At 35.2% G+C, this 21266-nt stretch overlaps 1 protein-coding gene across 4 annotated transcripts in view; it reads left to right on the top strand.

The window, feature by feature from the left end:
* The window catches only part of LOC131147846 (nuclear transcription factor Y subunit A-1), a 28128-nt gene extending 13847 nt beyond the window's left edge, over positions 1–14281 (top strand). For all 4 annotated transcript variants that reach the window (XM_058097461.1, XM_058097460.1, XM_058097463.1 and 1 more), the window contains 2 exons: positions 7061–7222; positions 13297–14281. In XM_058097461.1, coding sequence (XP_057953444.1) covers positions 7061–7222; positions 13297–13722 — 588 coding nt within the window. In that variant the 3' untranslated portion in view covers positions 13723–14281. The remainder of the gene's footprint in view (positions 1–7060; positions 7223–13296) is intronic.
* The last annotated feature ends 6985 nt before the right edge of the window (positions 14282–21266 follow it).

Raw genomic sequence — 21266 nt, 5'->3', positions numbered from 1 at the left:
CCATGACAATTGACAAAAAGAATAATGCCAATGGAACGTATAATGTAAAGGAGGGTACCAAATTTGTCTTTGGCAAGGACTAGATTGAGAGAGGAGATCTTGAAGACTCGCATGTAGAAAGATTTGGCCCCACCTGGGAGTTGGGGGTAACAAGGGCAAACAAATTGCCCTATTTGAGGGAGAAGGCTTGGAGGATGACACAGAAGACCCCTTAACCCTATTTTGTTAGATTGCGTAGGGCTCCTTATCGCCTCTGCAAGAAGAGTGAACTCCCAAAGAATGATTGGTGCACAAAATTGGAGAGTCCCAAAATTTGGGCTTTGACTACTGATAAGAGCCCGCTAGGCTTCTTTCCAAGGTGTTGCGAGTTTAAGCTAGTGTTTTTTTTTTTTTGGGGTGATACAAAGCCTCAAAACCTCTTCAACCCACACAACTTCTATTGAAACCTTGGAGTTTTTTCTCATACCTAATTAATCTCCAAATCATCAATCCTTCAATATGGGAGATGATGCTCTAGAAGTCATCTAGGCCAGACATGCCATTGTTGGTCCACTAATTCCATTAGAGTGTCATAATAGCTTGGAAGCACCTCCATGTGATAGGGAGCCATTGGAGGAGGTTCTTCCTTATTATTGGACCTATTAGAAGATGAGGGGGATAATTGGAAGCCTCAGAATTCTTGGAAGAGTTGGTTTTGGCTTTGGTTAACTTAAGGGCTAAAGTATTAGGCTTGGGAAAGGGGACTCAAGGGATAGATAAAAGGCAAAGAAACAAAGAGAGTTGGGGAGATTGGTTTTGTTGGTTAAATACGACATGGGAGGTAAGTCTTTCTGGGCTCTTACGTGTGTAAAATGAAGCTTCTTCCCTGGAACATGAGAGGTCTAGGTAGTCAAGGAAAGAGGAGAGGCACCCCTGACATATTGTTTTCTAAGAAACTAAGATGATTTGGAGTTTTTGGGGACAATCGAATAAAAATTGGGTATGCCTTCTTTCATTGGAAGTGTTAGGGGTTTGAATTATTGTTTGAGACACCAGATTGGTGTTTGTAAAGAAGGTCCTTCAGAGCTCTTATGCTCTATTGTTAGTCCGCCTAAGTATTAGACATGTAGGGGGAGTGGTGCTTCACTTATGTGTGGCCCGAATGTTGTCTCTATGAGGAGCCAATTCTATGAGGAGTTAATTGGTGCTTTTGGTTTGTGTAGTCCTCATTAGGTAGTGGAGTGGATTTCAATGTATCTCGTAGTTCTAGGCAAACCTAGGACCCCGACAAGCATGGAAAATTTTTGACTTCTTTATTTGTGATTGTGGGCTTAGAGATATCCCTATTGCTCATACATCGATAGATTTCTCTTCACTATGAGTGGGAAGATGTGTTTCCACATCTCATTTGCAAATCCACTCTAGACCTATCTTTGACCATTTCCTTTTAAAGTCTACTTATGAAGTGAGGCCTTGTGTCTTTCTACTTCGAGAACATGTGGTTAATGCATCTCTCCTTCTGAGATAGTGTCAAAGGCTGATGGGGCAAGTGTTGGATAGAGAGGCGGGAGGTTTTTCAATTCATGAAGTTGGGATTCTTGGAATCTAAGCTAAAAACTAAACAAAGATACTTTTGGGAATGTCTCATATACAAAAAATTGTATCCTCTTTGAAATTGGGGCTGGATAGGAGTAGGAGGGCCAATCTCAATAGTGAGACAGAAGTGCTCTTAGTGGGAGAGGACATGTGCTGGTATCAGTAGTCTGGGGTGAAATGGGTCAAGGAGGAGGATTGTAACTCAATTATTTCCATGAGTAGTTTATTATTAGACTCAAACTAGGTGGTGAGGGGTCATTCTCATATCGGATTTGAGATTACTAACTTTTTAAAAATTTTGTTTTTTGAGGAGATCTCGAATAGAATGATGGTGGAAGGCCTTGACTAGATTCCCATAGAGAAGAGCTCTCCTTGGTGGTGAGAAAGAACATTGCAAGGGTGATGGCGAATATTGGTGCGAACTCGACATTTATCACCCTTATCTCCAAAAAAGGGGGAGAGGTAGGAAAATCAAGGACTCTAGCTCAACCCATTTGTTAATCAGTGTTAATGGTCAACTTGATGATTGGTTTAGGGCCTTTGGGGGTCTTAGAAAAGGGGACACACTCTCTCCTTTCTAGTTTGTCTTAGTTGTAGACACCCTAAGTAGGGTGCTTCTCCTTTCTCAAGGGCTGGGGGTGATTTTAGAGGTCCCCAAAGGGGAGGGAGGAAGTGGAGGTGCCCGTGGAGGGGAGGAAGTGGAGGTCTTACACCTCCACACCCTCCTTGAGGATAAGCAAGATTTTGGTAAGTCATTTTGTTGTTCAAAATTTTTGAGTAGATTCTAGGATTAAAATCAACATTGTTCAAGAGTGGGATTGCTGACATCAACATGGGGGAGAGGGTCCTTCAAATCTTCAAATTGTTAGTAGGTTGTGCTTCCTTGATTAGCTCCTCTCCTATCTTGGTCTCCCTTTTGGAGGTAACATAGATTTTGAAGCCTTTTGGGACCCGGTGTTAGAAAGGGTGGGTAGGTGACTAGAGGGTTGGAAGAGGGCATGCTTTTCACTTGGGATCGTGCCATAGTAATTAGTGTTCCCCCCTTCAACCTCCCAATTTATTACCCCTATTTGTTTAAAATTCCCTTAAAAGTAGCCAAATCTGTGGAGAGATTGATGTGTGATTTCCTTCAGTTGGGTTTAGGGTACCATAGGAGGGACCATCTAGTTAGCTGGCTAGTCAGTTCTTTGCTCATGATTCAAATTGGTTAATGGTAAAAAGGTTCACCATCTAGTTAGCTGGCTAGTCAGTTCTTTGCTCATGATTCAAATTGGTTAATGGTAAAAAGGTTCACCATCTAGTTAGCTGGCTAGTCAGTTCTTTGCTCATGATTCAAATTGGTTAATGGTAAAAAGGCTCGGTTCCAAGAGGATGTATGTGTAATGGAGTACTTGGTGGAATTGAAGATTCCTTGTCAATTTAAGTTATCGTTCTTACATAACTCTCCCACCAGCTCTTTCATTTCTCCTTGGTTTGGGGAGGGGGGGGGGGGGACTTTTTTCATGGGTTTTCCATTCTTTTAGGAATCTCAGAGAGAGAGTGGGAGGGTGATTAATCAAGTATGATTATTTCTAGGTCCTTTCTCCCACACCTTTAGAAATTCACATCCCCTAATTTTCCCTTGGAACTCCATTCTTTGGAGTGATAAGGTGCCTAGGAAGATCCAGGTCTTTGTTTGGACCATGATATTGGAAAGGATTAACATGCATGATTTGCTTCAAAGGAGAAGGCCCTACAAGGCTTTTAGTACCGACATGTGCATTGTGTTGTGAATGCAATGAAATGAATGCTCATCTCTTCTTGCACTGCAAGGTGGCATTGCAGCTTTTGAACCATCCTCTTTTTTGATGTGAGGGAATAGTGGGTGGCTTCAGGGAAGGTGGGAGAGCTGTTATTGGTTAACTTTAGGGGCTTTAGAAATATAGAAATGGTAGAGCTCCTTGGAGAGCGGTGGTTTTTGCCATTCTTTGGACCTTGTGGAGGGGAGGAATGCTAGAGTTTTTAAGGTTCTCTTAATCTACTCATGGCTATTTATTGGATAGAGTGAAATTCCTCCCCCCTTTTGCGTGCAGTCTCTTGGTCCTTTGTGGGAATTATTGCTGTTTGATCTCAAAAGAGATTGGAAGGCAGTGCTTTTGTTATGCATATTCTTATTATTGTCTTTTATGTATCTTTTGTTTTTCTATTTTCTGTATTGGTAGGAGGATTCCTTGTCCCCCAAGAGTTGTACTCTGCCTTTACCGTTATTAATAAAATGTCTTTTTTTATTCAAAAAAATGTTGTTATTAACTGTATAAAGATGCGAAAGAAATGAAATCCTTCATCTTCGAAGGGACATTAGCCCTTCAACTAGGGCTACAAACAAACCAACTTATGCGCGCTTGGGAGCTTGGCTCGGCAAGAGCTTTTTCATTATATAAATGAGCAATTCTTAAGCCCAGTTTTTACACTTGTTTAATAAACAAGATGAACCTAAACATGAATGGGCTTTGCTCCTTAAGGGCCTGGTTGGGCATGTTTAACAGGTTTGGTTGGGCTTTTTAATAGGTTTGGATTAGGCTCATTTTTGGAGTTTAATAAGTTTGAATTAGGCTTGATAAACTGTAGGCTTAAAAGTAGGGACTGTCTGCATTGTGCTTGTTTAGCTCAAACTCCGTAACCTGAATTTGGTGATAGGGCCACTGCCTAAGGCCAATTGGCTGGCTTGGTGAGGGTAAAAATAACTCCCAAGGTAGTATTTTTATTTCTCCATTTTGCCTAACAAAACTCTGAGAGCCTCTCACCTCTCATGGTTAGAGGTTCCAAAGAACAAAAGTACAAAACCATTTGTGAGCATCTTAATAACTTGGATTGTGAAGGGCTCGTCTGCTGTGGTTGTTAATTTCCGAATCCTCTTCCGTTAGAACAATTTGGAAAGCTAAAGTTTCCTCTAAAATGAAGGCATTCACCTGTACTTTGGTTCTTACTAGAATTTGAGCTTTTGGCTTGTTAGGTGATTAGGCCTACTGAAGCAACCGGTTGTATTTTTCTGATGTGATTCATTTCTAACAAGGCAAGAAACTTGTTTCTTTATTGTTAGATGGCTACGCGGCTTTGAAGTAAGCTCATTTGTGGATAGTTATTAGGATAATTTGGGGGTTTTGGCAATATCATCAAAGTGAAGTTGGTATGACACTGAGATTTTAGAACATTTAAACGCCTGGATGATGCTTCCCACTTGCTGTTATATAGAGTGGCTTTTCATTTTGAGCTTTAGCTGTTTTTATTAACTGATTTGCAAGAGGTTCCAGAGCTGCTTTTTGTAGTTTTGTTTTTATTTTTTTATTTCTGTTTCTTTGAGAACATCTTGTTCTGCAGCCTTCATCTTTTTCTTTCTTTGTAAATTTCTTTTTCTATATAATAAGAAGTATACATTAAAAAAGATGAAAAATGGAAAAATTGTTGTATCAGATGGCATGTCTATTGAAGTTTTGAAATGCTTTGGAGAAAACAGATATGATATAATGAACTGGTTTGTTTAACAACATTATAAGGTCTAATAAGTATTAATGATGCGGAAGCGCTTTAGAACCAATGTATGAGTATAAATGAGATATCCGAACTTGTCATAATTATTGCATAATTAAACTTATGATAGGCAAGAGAAAAGGAATAAGAGATAAGATTGGAAATGGGAGTTTTGAGGAATAAGTTTTGTTGCATAAAACCACTATTGCGATTTATTCATTAAGAAGATCAAAGAAAAAATTCATAGAAAATAAGAGGTGTCTGCACATTGTTTTTCATTGACTTGGATAAGTCTAGAATCTAGATGCAGTAATGAGAAAAGTTCTTCAACTGTTTCTTGAAAAAGAGGGAGCAGGTGCTAGGTGTATAGAGGTCAATAAGGATATGTACAAAGGAATGACGACTAGTGTTGGGATTATATGATGAGAAAATGTGGAATTTTCAAGCATAATTGGTGCACATTAAGGATTTACTAGTTCTTATCACTTCACATTATTTTCCGATGGGCTTAGTAGGGTGATCCAAAAGTTTTGTGATGTATGTTTGTAGATGATCTTATATATTATATATATGAAACTAGAGGTGGAGTAGAAAGTTGAATCTGAAGGAATTATGGATAGATTCTAGAGATTTCAGGATGGGCAGAAGTGAGACAGAACATAAAATGCAAATTAGAAAATTCTCAGGGGGGGGATGCAAGAAAATGTTAAATTTGAGGATCAAGAAATTCCCAAGAGCAATAGACTTCGTTGCTTTGGGCCTATTTTGCATGCAAAGAAGGAGAAATTGACGAAAATAAGATACTTGGAGTTAAAGGCTGTTGAGTAAAATGGAGAGGTGTGTCTGGCATGTAATGTGATAAATATTTTTGAACGGAAATTTTATATGGATAGGAATATAGGTAATTCAAACCAATGCGTTAAAAAATTAAGTGTAGCTGCTGAAATGAGAATCTTTCATGTAGTATAACCCTAAAAGAAAAACAAATGCAAGTGTAGTAAGCTAGGACATAGTACTTGAGGACAATTGAAGGCTGTAACATGTTTTGGCACTTGCAAACATGATTCTCCAGTGAAAATGAGTTATTTAGTTGATGTTAGAGGTTGTAGGAATGAGAGGGGGATAGACCTAGATGACCTATACTGAAGGTAGTGAGAATTTTTTTTTCTTCAGAATTATTTTAACTCTCCGAAGAGATTGTCTTGATTTTGCAGAACGATGGAAAAAGGGTTTGTATGGCTAACTTACTTGGTGGCACTTGAGGCTTGGTGATGTTGTTGGGGGTGGTGGTTGTTCATTTAGGCATCTTTTCCTGTTTAATTTGCTAGGCTGCTGATTCTGAAGTCGAATTTGTGGAAAAATAAAAATCTCCATCTTTGGAGAATGTCTTCTTTCTTTTGGGGGTTTTGTTAGTGATTTGGTGTATTTGGATGGAACACAATGATATAATTTTCAAGGAGATCATTGATGGTGCAGCATGAAAAAAACACTTCTCTGACTATTTCAAATGGCTTTTTAAGAGGATTTTCTTTAACAACTTGCAATGGACTGGCTAGCTGCACCAGATTAGCTTTCTGGGGCTCTCCGTATTTTGTACACACTCTCTCTCTCTCTCTCACACACACACACACACACACAATGTAATTTTTTGTTAATCCAAAAAAAGAAAGACTTTTAAGAGCAAATATTAGCTCCAGTTCTTTGTTATGTGTTTTATGATATGCTACTTCTTTACTTTCATTTTAAGGACATGCTTTATTGGTACTTTTATTTTTCTCTGCTTTTGGTGTATGGTATTTTGACTTTATGTTTTATGTCCCCGGGTGGATGTGTGCAGTTTAGGCTACACTTTTTCAAGCTAACCTTTAGATTTTTGTTTACTAAAACCTCTGGATATTCAGTAAAGAATCTTTATGTGCATGTAAAGTGAAATTTTCAGTTCAATAATTAAGTTATTTAAAATTTTTTTGCATGTCAGGTTCATCCCCATTTAGTTGGACTACATGGTAGAATGCCTTTACCCCTTGAGATGGCACAAGAGCCTGTTTATGTGAATGCAAAGCAGTACCATGGGATTTTGAGGCGAAGACAATCGCGTGCTAAAGCAGAGCTTGAAAAGAAATTGATAAAAGTTAGAAAGGTACACTTGCATTCTTGTACTATCATAACCATTCAGAATTGCTTGCTGTTTCTTCCGTGCCTCTGAATGATTTCAACTAATGATCGTATTGTGTATAATATGTCCATATCTTATGGCGGACAGTCTGTTGATGTTTTAATCTTAGTTAAGAGGAACATGTCATGTGGTATCTAGTACCTAGGTTCCTACAAGATTTTATATTTCAATTTGAGAATTATATGAGTTATTACCATAGTGGGTTTTGCATACCTACCTATTTAATCAACATAGTAGAGCATGGTAACCAGTAATTTTTTCAGTTGAATGCAAAAATTTGTCAGAGCCCAATTAGTATTCTTCCAGTCCCCTACGCCCGATTTTAAACCAAATCTCAAAGGATTTATGATCTCAGTGGAACTTGTTTTACTTAAAATTCAAATTACTTGCTTTATACAAATCAAATCAGTTCAATTTAATTTGCTGCCTGGAAAAGGCTAATAGATTATTTTAACTTATTTTTCCTATGGCTAATTGTCTGCCATTTTCAAGTGTGATTCCTATGCAATGCATTGGTGTGGCTAAGGCTATGTTGGTCAAGGTGTATTTTTCTTTCTTATCAACCATAATCCCTTCCAAAATTGTACAATCTTCTTCCATTGCATATGGTTAAGATTCAAATTTCGTATTAATTCCTTTCCCAAATAAATTTGATTCATTTTTTAAGTATCCAATTGCAAATTTGGATGGAAGGAGATAAAACCTCTTTGGGGGTGTGCTGTCTTTGCAATTTTTTTGTTGTATTCGGTTGGAGAGTAATGCCAGAATCTTCAAGGATTGGGTCACTCCTGCTAATTTGGTTTGGAGCAGGGCAATTCTTGAATTGCTTCGGTGTTCTGCAAATGGATTTGACAGAGGGGTCTCTCTAATGGATTGCGGTGTGATTGAAGAACTATGATTTGTGGACCTTTGATGATGTTGCATTATCCTTTTTGTTCTTTTTTCTTGTGTAATGTTTGTAGGATGCCTTCTCTGCTGTGCATACTGCTTTCTTTGATTAATAATGTTCTTTGCTGATAAAGAAAGGGTGAAGCTTATTTGAAATTTAATTTTTTAAGAAGAAGAAGAAACTAAGAAGAGAGTGCAAAATGAGGACAACACAACCTTGTCTATTTTTCAGTAAGCAAACAACTTTAAAATGAGATTCCTAGATAGTCACACCGGTAAAATACAAAATTCAAATTCCCCTGGCTCTAGCATAAAAAAGAACACCACTTAACCAGGCAAGCTGTCTTTGTCTTTCATTACTTGTTGCCCCATCACTAGAAACAATATTAGTAACCTATAATCCGATAAAACTAGGTTGGAAAAAAAAAAACAAAAAGTGCCTCCACCTAGTTACTATATGCAATCCCCACCACCATAAAGATAATTATTTTTGTTTGTTTGCAGCAATGTTATATGTGGATACATTACTGCTATGACCTGTCCTTGAAGTTTTGCTGCATTCAGTTTGTTTAGGAGATTGGAGAAGTATAGGATGATACTACATATCCTCTTGTGTTTCTAGTGTTGTCCCTTGCTAAGGTTTTATTTATGCTAGGCTCTGGGTGGGGCTGGTGCCGCCCTCATGAAGAAGTTGTATTGGAACTTGGAAGTGGGGTTTAGTCACTTTAGTGTTGGCTTTATGTGCAGGCATGTGCTCACGCATTTTTGGTGTGGGTGGGTCTGTTGGTTGGACTGTTTGATTTCAAGTGCTCTTATACGAGCAAATAAAAAATAAGGTTTAAATTAGGGATATAATAATTGCTTGCATAAACTACTAAATGTTCATTTTAAAAACATGAAATTGGTTTATGATCTCAATTCATAATGTAAAATGGAAATTAAGTTGCAACAAATTGGTTTATAGATAGGTGATGTGTTTCTATTAAGGTTGTCGTATGTCATGACATGTGAACGAGTTAATTCATCCATAAAAAATACACAATATGCTAGGAGGATTATTTGTTGGATAGACCACCAACCATGAGCGATCCTACCAACCTCAAAGAGAGTAATGCACTGCCAACATTCCAAAGAATATGCATCGCCTAATCTTTTCAATACTTTCTCTAGTTTGATAATGTGGTTAGGGTTTTGAATACCTTAAATCATTCTTGGAGAAACAAAATTTGAATTCTGAAAGAACCAGAATACAATTTTAAAGTATTCAGAGTGACCACTTTGAAGGAACTGGAAATTCAAGGATGACTGCAGCGATTTTAGTAATTTGGGATGATATTGCAACAATTTAATAGTTTGGGACAACATTGCACAGTGTCTTCCTACATGGAGTCTTGTCCCAAATCCCCAAATCAAAAGAACAATGGTACGACACTAACAATTCAGAATTTGTGAATTGAGATTATTGGTGAGACGAATTGACATATGAAGATGACTATGAAACTGTGTCAATAGTTTAGAGATTATTGGTGCAATTTACCCTAATTTGACACACTTCTTCTTAATGTAGTATTGTTATCAAGGTATGTGAGATATCCATGGCATGTAGCCAGCCAGCCATCCAGCCGCTGCCTAGTAGCAAAACATTTTTTAGTACAACTTAGTTCAGAGAGCAGCATTTATTATAGGCATAGGAGAGCATGCATGCATAATTACTGACATAATGGATGGATGCTATTCTTGTGCATGGCAGTTACTCATGTTGTTTGCTTCGTACTAGTGTGATGTGGTTGGGGGAGTTGGCTTCTTGAAGTCATGAAATCAAACAGTTCATGGGGGATGGTATCTTGCCATGATAATGATTGAGCTGTCCATTTTAATATTCTTATCTTCAGTGATGAATTTATAATGGCTTCAAAAATAATGAGGGGAATGCAGGAGGGTAGGAACAGAGGGAGTTCGTATGTTTGCGTGTAAGTGAGAGAGAACTAGGACTGTTTGGAGTTGGGGTGGAGAGATGTTTTCATTTTTGACATTGTGGTTACAGACTTGTACATTAGAAGGATGTTTTTATGAGATCTATGGGGCTTCCATGTGTTTTGTAATGTGAATCCCACCTATGAGTTGGCAATTGGATTTTGTAATGCACATCATATGATTGATAGTTGGGCTGAGGTCTCTAGCTTTTATCCTAAACCAAAGTGTGTAGGACATTGCTGCAGAATGTGCTGATTTGATGATGCTAGCAAGTTATCCTATATCTAGATTGAAGACAGGTAAATACTTGGGAGTTATGGTGGGGCCAGATTAATTCTTTTGAAGGCAGGGCTTCATCTAAGGGCAAAGTTGAGAATCTACATTTTTTGTCAACCATAGAATCCTTTGAGACATTGTTGATGACACTTTCCTAGGTTTTGTGTTTCAATTTTGTTTGACTCTATTGAATCATTGGCACACTTCCTTTTTCATATAATCCACTGCCTTGATGATGCGATCAGAATTAGGACTTGTGTTTTGATTTTCAAATGAACAAGAAATAATATTACCTCTTATTCTCTTGGTTGATGGAAAGAAGGAAATTTAATAAATTTGTGGCCATTTAATATTTACCCTCCCCCTTCTTGGCATAGAGATGGCATTAGGCTATCTTTTGGCTTTGATTGCCTACTGAACTTACCTCCTAAAGAAGGTATATTTTTAATCTCTCGAAGAGATATTAAAATTGATCTCTATTCCAAATGAGATAGTACATTTAACCTTTGGAAAAGGTGGTAAATTATTAGTCATTTTTATATTGTAATTGAAATCATATTCCTGAAGAGTACAAATTGAGTAAAATAATAATGTTCCTGAAGAAACATATTTAAGTACCCCCGGAAGGGTGGAAGTAATATTATATCTATTATTATTTGTGTTTTATTTCAGTTTTTACATTTTGTTTTTCTAAATTGCCTTACTATTGTTAATCTATTCGCATGTTGAAACTGAGCAAAGTTGAATTTGTTCTCCTTGACATCAAGGCAACAATTATTGATAATGAATTCTTGATGTTGATATCTATCTAAATGCAATGAACTTGGGCAACACTATTTTAGATGGAAATACCGCATCCCTGCAGGATCATGCAAAAGCTATTATCTTCCTCCATCATCATTTAAATGAAGAATTAAAGACTGAATACCTCACTATCAAAGACCCACTTATCTTATGAAAAAATTTAAAGGATTTTTTTCCCTTGATAGCAAGCAGTACACATGAAATCACTTGATAAAAGAATCTTTTGGTTTTTTAGTGTATGATCATGTGAATTCTTAATGATTCTTCGCATCATTACATCTCTAGGATGTCGAAGACGATCATGCCAAAGTATAAATAACTTTGGGTTATTGCACTTGTAGTGCAAGAAATTATATGATTTAACTGGTTTAATCTTTGTATAATACAATCTGGAAGATAAAGTTGACAGTTTTTCTAAAATTTGTTTCTTCCTAGAAACATTAGAAGTAATATAAAGGAATTCTTTATTGCCTTTATTTGTAGTTTTAATGTGATATCCATTGAGTTTTAAATCTTTAAAGTTTAATAGATTTCTTCTGGATTTACTGGAATATAAAGTTTCATAAATTTGTAATAAAGTACCATTGGGTAATTTTATCTTAGCTCTTCCGGAGCATTCAATCAAATTTGTAGATCCAAATATTGTATTAACATTTGTTGAAGATGTATTCAAGTAATGGAAATATTTCCTATCTCGAAGAATTGTGCGTGTTTTAGCTTTGTCAGCTAAACAAACTTCTTCCATATACATCTTATAATCGATCAAAGCTTTAGGACAATCCACACTACATTACATATTTTAAAAATTTATTATTATAATTGATCATAACAACAATAAAGACGATAATTTATTTATTGAAATCCAAATACAATATTGCTTACTTTATATCTTAAAATATTACATCATTATTTTCGTCTTAATTTACAAGGAAATCAGCTACATTAAGATAAACAGAGTTGGATGGTCTAACATAAAGGTCTTTTGGAACAACATTATCAGCAAAATTTGTTTCGACTTCTTTACTCTTTTTGTTGTCTTTTATAGAGGCTTGGTATAGATCTATCAAATGTCTGGGCACATGACAGGTACGCGACTAATGATCTTTTCTTCCGCATCTATAGCATTTATTTTCATGATGCTTGGGTCGTTGATCCTGATCATTATCTCGCTTCTGGGGGTCATCTCTCTTCTGGGGGATTGCAGCTTTACGTCGATATTAGTGATTATTTCGACCACAACCATGATCATGCCCATGCCCATGCCCATGCTTGCGGTCTCGTCCTCGACCACGAGATATATACATATTCATTTCAGGGAATGAGGTTGAACTAGTTGGACACTTTTTCATAAGATAAGTGAGTTTTTGATGGTAAGGTATTCAGTTTTTAATTCTTCATCTAAATGATGACGGAGGAAGATCATAGCTTTTGTCCGAACCTGCAGGGTTGCAGTATTTCCATCTAAAATAGTGTTGCCCAAGTTCATTGCATTTAAATGGATATCAAAATAAAAAATTTATGATAAATAATTATTGTCTTTGATATCAAGGGGAACAAATTCAACTTTGCTTAGGTTTGATATGTAAATAAATTAACAATAAGAAGGTAATTTAGAAAGCAAAATGTAAAAACTATGCTAATAATAGATATGATATTACTTTGTTTCTTCATGAACATTATTTTTTTTTTCTAAATTTGTACTCTTCAAGAGTATGATTTCAATTACAATATGAAAATGTGTAATAATTTATAACCTCTTCCGGAGGTTAAATGTACTACCCCATATGGAGGATAAACGTCTCACCTCATGTTGCTACCTTTGCCTACTAAACTTCATGTTACTACCTCACATTAAGAACTGCATTTAACAACATATTCTCTAATGTTTCAAGTAGCCATGCAGATAGCTGATTCATGGGAACAAGTGCACTCCTTTCTAATTTGCTGTGTCTTGAAACTTGTATGGGTCTCTTTATTCACATTTGTAAACATACGTTGTCAATAGGATTTGAAACACCACCTCTTGAAAGTTAAATTTAGTTTGCCGTTGGTGTCATAGCCAATGCGCTCTTAAGAGTTCTTGCTATTTCTTACAGCCATATCTTCATGAATCCCGGCACCAGCATGCCATGAGAAGGGCAAGGGGTAGCGGAGGCCGTTTTGCAAAGAAGGTTGATGCCAGGGCTTTGACCGCCACGGAGGAAGAAAAAGGCTTAGGTTCTGCTGCAGCCCCCTCATCACAGTTGGCCAGTTCATCAGGTTCTGGGCCCTTGTCCTCCAATGCCAAAACTTGGAATTCTTCCAGTGGTCATCATGAAACGAGTGCATCTGAAGCACTTGACAAGCAAGAAACGCACATATATGTGAATGGGAGTGGCTACTACCTAAATAATGGTGGATTGCAGGCTTCAATGTACCACTCGAACATGAGCGAAAGACAGGAGGAAGGAAACCGTTCAAGCCAGCCATGGGCAGCTGTTCGATCAAACAAGGCTCAACAAAGGGCTCTTGCCATGCAGTGAACTGCAGGGTAGCAGACAAAAGGGGTTGCAGACCCCAGATATCAGTTAGGCCCCGCCTAACCAAAGTAGAGACCTTGGGTTCTGGGGTTTCTTGCAAGGCAAGTCGTCCTTGGCATATGGTAATTATTGCGGACTGGTAATTCATCCTTGGCTGTGGTTATGTGAAATAGGTGGGTGCGTGGGTGGGGGTAGGGGTGGGGCTACTAGCTTCTCGAGTCTGCTGATAAACTGTCATAATGCTTCTAAATTCCTTTTTTGTACAAAGAAAGTAATGACCCCAGGTAAAAACAGTTCGAGTAGATTTTCAACAGTTACATGCGACTTGGTAACCATGTAAAGAGTTGTTTTTTAATGTGTCAATCTCTCTCTCTCTCCCCCTCATTGCGGAGGGAAGTGTTGTTGGCTATGTGGGGTTACGGTTGACGTTTGATAATGTTCCTGAAACTTCTTCCATTTTCATTTGACTGGTGGGATAAATTGGAGACTCAACAATAACAGGGTTCTAGTAGTTTTGTTTAAACGAGTCATATGGCTTATTTTAATGGTTGAACTTATTTTTTTATATTGATTTTCAGTATATAGACCATACTTCTTTGGTAAGCTGTTTTAATCTTTATGATTCTATAATTCCTTTTATGAATGTTTTGACCAAATGCGTTCAGCTCAAATTTCAAAATACCAACTGTCATCTGTGAACGATGGGTAAATGCTTGGATTCAAATTTAATCAAGGGCTAGCATGATGGTCTACCATTTTTTTTTAATAGAAAGTTTGGCAAGATTTAGTGGACCAGTAGAAAGCATTGAGGCATTTGATAGGAAGAAAAGAAGCTGGAGGGAAGATGTTGAGGAGAAAGGCTGGAATGTTTCTTTTGATAAACCAAAGAAAATGTTCTTCTCATTGGTGCAGTGAGAAGTCAAAAGAAACTAGAAGGAAAAAGGGCCCATCCTTTGTGTCTGAAAATGAATTCATTCAAACGCCAACGTGGAGACTTTCATTCAAATTGAGATCAACAAAATTTTCTTTGTTTAATCAATTGAAACCGATGGTTATTGCAATTCATGGGCTAGTTGGTGCTAAAAAGAGGAACATATATTTTGTCCTCAATAATTTAAGATCTCAATTTCGTCATAAATTTTTTTTTGGCAAAATCCCTTTTTAACTCTGGTATTTTAGTTCCCTGCAATTTAAATCTTGCAATTAACACTAACCTTGGACTGCCATTTTCACTAGGCCATTTTCCCATGCCATTATCAATAAGTTTAGCTAAATTAGAGTTCTGTTAACCAGTCAAATTGTGGAGGGATTGTCATTGAGATGCACGTGTATGGACCAATGATGGTTACGGACCACCATATGAAAAACACCTTTGGAAGTGGAAAATGTGAAAATCCCTTTCTTTACTAAAGCTTAAGGAGGTTCTTTAAGAATTTGTGTTTGGTCACCTTTTATTGTTCTACGAGTATTTGGGACCTTGACCACCTTGTAGAGAATTGGTGAATTAGAGGCTAGGTACACAACCAACATATGGTCATAGAAAGTTTGAAGTCGAAGAATGTAGCCATAATAACACTTTCATAGAACCTCCGGAAAGCAAACCAAAACATGCTTGAATTAGAGGATAGAAAAAGACCCTTCTCAATGGAAAATTCATGGAAGAGTCATTTTGTATTAGGTTTCAAATGCTTGAAATTGAGTTGAATGATGGCAACACAATTCCTTGCTCCATCTTAGGGCATTTTGAGCTTTAATGATCTTGTAGGAAGCATCTAAAAAATCGTAAATAAAGAGTTAAAAGGTTGAATAATGTGATAGGGTCCATGAATGTAGCGGGGGCATTAGTCAACCTTAATGGCATGCCTAAAAATTCGTAATAGGCATACCTAGTTCTAAATGCGGCCTTTGGAACATCATCTGACTTGATTTTTAATCGATGGTACCCCGATCGAAGATTGATTATACAAAATACTTGTGTTTCTTTGAGTTGATCAAATAAGTCATCTATGCGAGGTAAAGGGTATTTGTTCTTAATAGTCACCTTATTTATCTCCCGATAATCAATACACATTCTCATTGCCTCTTCCTTCTTTTTAACAAATAGAACCGGTGCTCCCCATGGTGGCACACTGGGTCTAATTAATCGTTTGTCCAGCAACTCATGTAACTGCTCTTTCAATTCTTTCAATTTTGTTGGTGCCATTCTGTATGGAGCTTTAGATATCGTTTCCGTTCCGAGAAGTAGGTCGATAACGAACTTGATTTCGTGATCAAGGGCAATCTAGGTAAGTTCTCAGAGAATATATCCGAGAATTCCCTTACTATTGGGATATCCTTAAGCTTTAATTCTTCCTTTGGTGCCTCCACCATGCATGCCAGGTACCCCTGACATCAATCTAAGAGTAGGTTCTTCGCTTAAATGACCGACATTATTTGTGGTGAAGGGCTCACACGAGATCCAACAAACTTGTACTCTTGCCCTCTAGGAGATTTGAGCACCACTATTTATTGTAAAAATCTATACTAGTGTAACTAGACACTAGTCAGTCCATCCCAATAATTATATTGAAACCATGTATATCAAATACTACCAATTTGGCAGGTAGTATTCTTTCCTTAATACAAATTGGGTAACCCTTTAGTATTTTCTACATACTACCGAGGCACCTGTTGGTGTAACCACAAATAACTTAGTATCTAATGGTTAGATCGCAACTTCACACATTTTAACATAAGCCACAGATATAAAAGAACGTGTGGCTGAAAAATACTATAATTTTCTTAGAGAATATAGGAATACTACCTATCATTGGGAGTCTCCACATTAATCCCATTCCCTCCAATATTCACGTTACTAACTTTGGGGTCCATTCTTAAACAATGACCAAAAGTCACTTTAAAATCATAAATCTATTGTTAACGTATAATAATATAATAGGCTAAAAGAAAACACCCTAAACTACTCAGTCCTACCCTTATCATAATTCATACTTATGCTCTAATAAAATTTTTTTGTTAAAGTCTACAGAACCTATATCTTGTGTTCTGATACCAAGTTGTCATGCTTGGAACCCGACAGGGTCTAAGGTGTTACTTTTTTATAAATATTTTATAGAGAAAGTAAATAAAACCTCAAATACATTTATACCAGAGTACTAAATAACCTCATTATAACATTATCTCCAATATCAATTTTCATCTTTAAAAATTTCAAAATATAAAAACATATCCAATTTAATATTTATTTTAAATAGTCTTTTTTTAATCCCACTCACGCACTTGCTACGCATGATTTTTGGTACGCTCTTCAGAGTTATCAGTAATGTAAAATAATATTTGAGGTGAGATGTCGCTCAGTAAGTAAGAGAGATTATATCAGTGTGTAGCTAAGATGAGCTTTACTATATCATAATTTCGTAACAAATATAATTTAAAAACGTAACTTTAAAACCACATTTGAAAATCTGTAAATCATTCATAAACTTTTGCATAACATCATTTTCATCAAACTATAGCTATAAAATTCATAACCGTATACTGTAACTATTAATTGTAAACTATACCTGTAATACTTGTATAAATATATATAATATATATTCTTTCTTTGTTACTTGCTTTGTAAAAATATCTCTTAGGCCTTATAAGTATAGGTTCGGTACTCATATATATATATACTTTATTTTATACTTATTCCGTAAACATCTTTCTTTACTCTGATACCACAATTGAAACTTTCCCTTTGGGGCTTATGCCTGTGGCAATAACGGGCACCTATTAGAGCACTCGCCGTGAGTAGGGGGTGACTACCCCAAACCAGCAAGCTCCCGGACGGAGAGTCCTACTACGCTACAATCATTCATAAGCGAGAGTTCCCGCAGATTGAGAGACATTAGTTGTCTCTTTACTCTGATACAAACATATTTTAATTTAAAAATATCCCTTAGACCTGTTAACTATAAGTCATGTTTACCCTTATTACTGGGTTGTGCTGTCTGAATACTGGACTTAACTGACTGGTTGACCAAACTAAATCAAACTTTAACTTTAAGTGAGATTTTTCTTATTAAGTCCTGACCCGAAACTAGGTGTGCACTCGGGAGAAATTCACTACTCTGTAAAACCACACTATAAATAGTGTGGGTGTACTCTGATCTCGGTAAACTTTAAGCTACAGTACCGAACATCTGTAATTTTATAACCTCTGAGCCATAAAGATTTTTGAAAACATCTTATTATAATTTATGCAATAAAAAAAAAAACATCATGATAATCTCATCATTGCTCATATTTTCATAAAACATGTAACATAATAAAAATAACCTCTTGCCACACGATTTAGTGCTAAAAGTTTTTATTTTTAATACAATTTCATAATGCTAAAAATTACCCGAGAGATATTAAAATATTTCTTTAAAAATAAATACAAGAATATTTTAACATAATCAAACTTAGTTATACAATTAAACTCAGGTATAAATTTTATAAAAAAAAAAAAAAACTTATTTAATCAAAGTCACTTACCTTGATCTCCTTGGGAATTAAAGACTTTATAGTAATTCCTTAACCTGTCACACGATAACCACAAATCTTTGATTTAGAAAATAAATTATAATTTCACTCCGAATTCCCTTGAAGGTCTAATTCTAAATTCGATTGTATTTAATAAATTCCTATCTAGAAAATTATGAGGCTTATCTCAAAATGATCTCATTTTTATGCTTAGAATTTAGAGACAAATTTTGTATCCATACCACATTGTTTGGTCACAAACTTTAAATTTATTTATTTTTTAAATTGACTTTCAATTTTGCTAATTGAACTGGACATTCCAGAATTTGACACTTTGAAAAATCAAAAAGCCATCTTCTCAATTTTAAAAAATCGCCAAATTAAATCCATAATTCCTATATATGTTATATATGAGCTTACAAAATTTCGTGGTTAGATTCAAAGTATAAGGCATAAAATAAATTCAAAACCTAAGTTTGATTATAACTCCAATAGCATACGGACAGCATACCGATTGAAGTTTTGAAAAATAAAAAAATCATACAACATGACTTTAGAAAATTTTGAAATTTAATCCTCAAGAAAATTGATATATTAATTAGTAGCCCACCAAATTTCAAAATTTTTGGGTATAACCTCGGCTCTAGAGGAATCCTCATCTTTTAGATGTTCAATATTCCAACAAGATTCAAATATAAATTTTGAAAATTCTAAAGACCATACTAGGATAGCTTCAAACTTGAACAAACTTGAACAACTAAGATAATGCTTATAGCACCAAAATTTGATTTAGAAACCTACCTTGATTTAACCTTGTGAAGCGATTAAAACGACTTTCGGAAAATTTATCTCTTAAAATATAAAGATGAGGTTGGAAAGAGTGGGTGAGTGAGAATTTTAAGTATGAAGAAATTCTCAATCCACCACTCAAACCTTTCACTTTATCTTTATTTCTGTCCTTGAAATTTTGGAGGTTGTGAGCTTGAGTTGGGGGAGTTTTTTATTTATAGCCTACCATTGCAAATAAAAAAATATTATTTTATTATTATTATAATATATTTTTTAATATATAATAATGTTAGTGCTCCATTTTTTTTATCTTTATTATTATATTTTATTATATACATAATAAGTGCTCCCTTTTTTATTTTATTTTATCATATATTTTACAAGTGCTACATTTTATTATTATATAATAATATTAGTGCTATCATTTTATTATCTTTATTATTATATTTTATTATATACATAATAAGTGCTCCATTTTTTATTTTATTTTATTATATATTTTGAAAGTTCTACCTTTTATTATTTAATTTTAATATTAGTGCTACAATTTTTTTTATCTTTATTATTTTTATTTTATATATATATATATATATATATGTATGTATGTATGTATATATACAAGTACCTTAATATCAAATACATATTATTTTATATATTTACAAGTATCTTACTACCAAATAAATATTATTTTATATATATATATAAGATACAATGGGCAATATAATTCAGACAAATCTAAGGGATCCATCATCATCATCATCATCATCATCATTATTATTATTATTATTATTATTATTATTATTATTATATTTTTGGGATCATTAGTTCGAGAATGATGGAAAATTCTAAGTTATTTAGGAAGGACCTAACAAAAGCAAAGAACTTTTCTACCCTTTGATTTTACATGCCACAAACATTGGGGCCAAGGCAATACCAAGACATGGAACTCAAAGAGCCTATATAAGTTGGCATTGGGTAGCATTTGTATGTGACTTGTATCCCATGTAAATATTTTGTGAACAATGCTTTGCGAGGCTGCAAGTTCAAACTATATTCAGAAGCTAAGACTAAGAGTTGGTAAACATTGAAGGACATAGAGACCAAAATAGGAAGAGAGACCACCAGACCACATACCTAGATCATGTTCATTGGCTAGAGGCCTAAAGTACCCAAGTGCCTAAACTTGGAATAGAGACGGGGGGGCTAAAAAGCTTACATTGTGTTTGCAACATAAAAGCCTAAAAATTCTCAATGATGCAGAATGTAGAATAGGAGAAAGGCCAGCATAGATAACATTCCTAGGTGTCACGAGTTAAGTTTGTTCAAGACATTATGTTTGTCTGTGACCGCTTGTCTCTTGTGCTTAAGATGAGTTTTCCTCATGTAAATATTAGTGTAGGATTATTTTTTATTAGGAACGTAGGCACAAAACCAGGGGTAATGAGTTGAGTCAAACACCCAAAATAGGCAAGCAACAAATCAAAGGCGTTATCAAGTAGAAGAATTTAGCAAAATTATATATAGAAAAGGTTTTTTGTTGCATGAATATTTGGTTTTAACAAAAGTTTTCTTTTTATTTTAATTTTAATTAAAGTTTGTGTTTAAAATGAATAATTTCATTTACAAGTGCAATTTTGCATATTGAAATATTATGGCATTAATTGTAAAATCATAAAATATAATTTTTAATTTCTTCAAAATAGCTGAAAATTAACAATAAAAATGAAAAAGAAAAAACTAGAAATGTAAAGGAACATGTTATCATGATGTATTTCTTCATTATATAAAGAAAATAGAAATGATAGCAACAGACCCATAGGAAGTATAGAATGTAGATATAGCTATTGGCTATAGCCACTAAATTGAGAAGAGTTTCTTGACCTCCCAAAGGAAGCTGCAAATAGACATATTTACCGCTTCCTACTCTAGAAATGCCCGAAGCATGTTGAATGGGGTAAAATATTCATGTTCTATTTTTATTTTTAAAAATTTATAAAAATATAGGTCTTAAATAATGCACGTGTTCACCAGCAATATCTGAAATCTGTCATGAACAAATGCAGATTAAATTCTCAGACTTGAATTTAGAAGGACAGAACAGTGTATTCTCCAACTCTTTGTTTTAGGTTGCTAATTTCATTAGAACTCTTCCTCCAACTAAAACCAACAAGCAACAATTTTTATTCTCTTATGAACTGCTACTGCGCCCATACATGACATGTATATAGATAGATATCAAGGGGCACAAA

This window comes from Malania oleifera, chromosome 2 (assembly GCF_029873635.1).
Source record: "Malania oleifera isolate guangnan ecotype guangnan chromosome 2, ASM2987363v1, whole genome shotgun sequence".
Lineage (NCBI taxonomy): Eukaryota > Viridiplantae > Streptophyta > Magnoliopsida > Santalales > Ximeniaceae > Malania > Malania oleifera.
The sequence above is the reverse complement of the archived record's forward strand: the minus strand, read 5'-3'. Positions and strand labels throughout refer to the sequence as shown.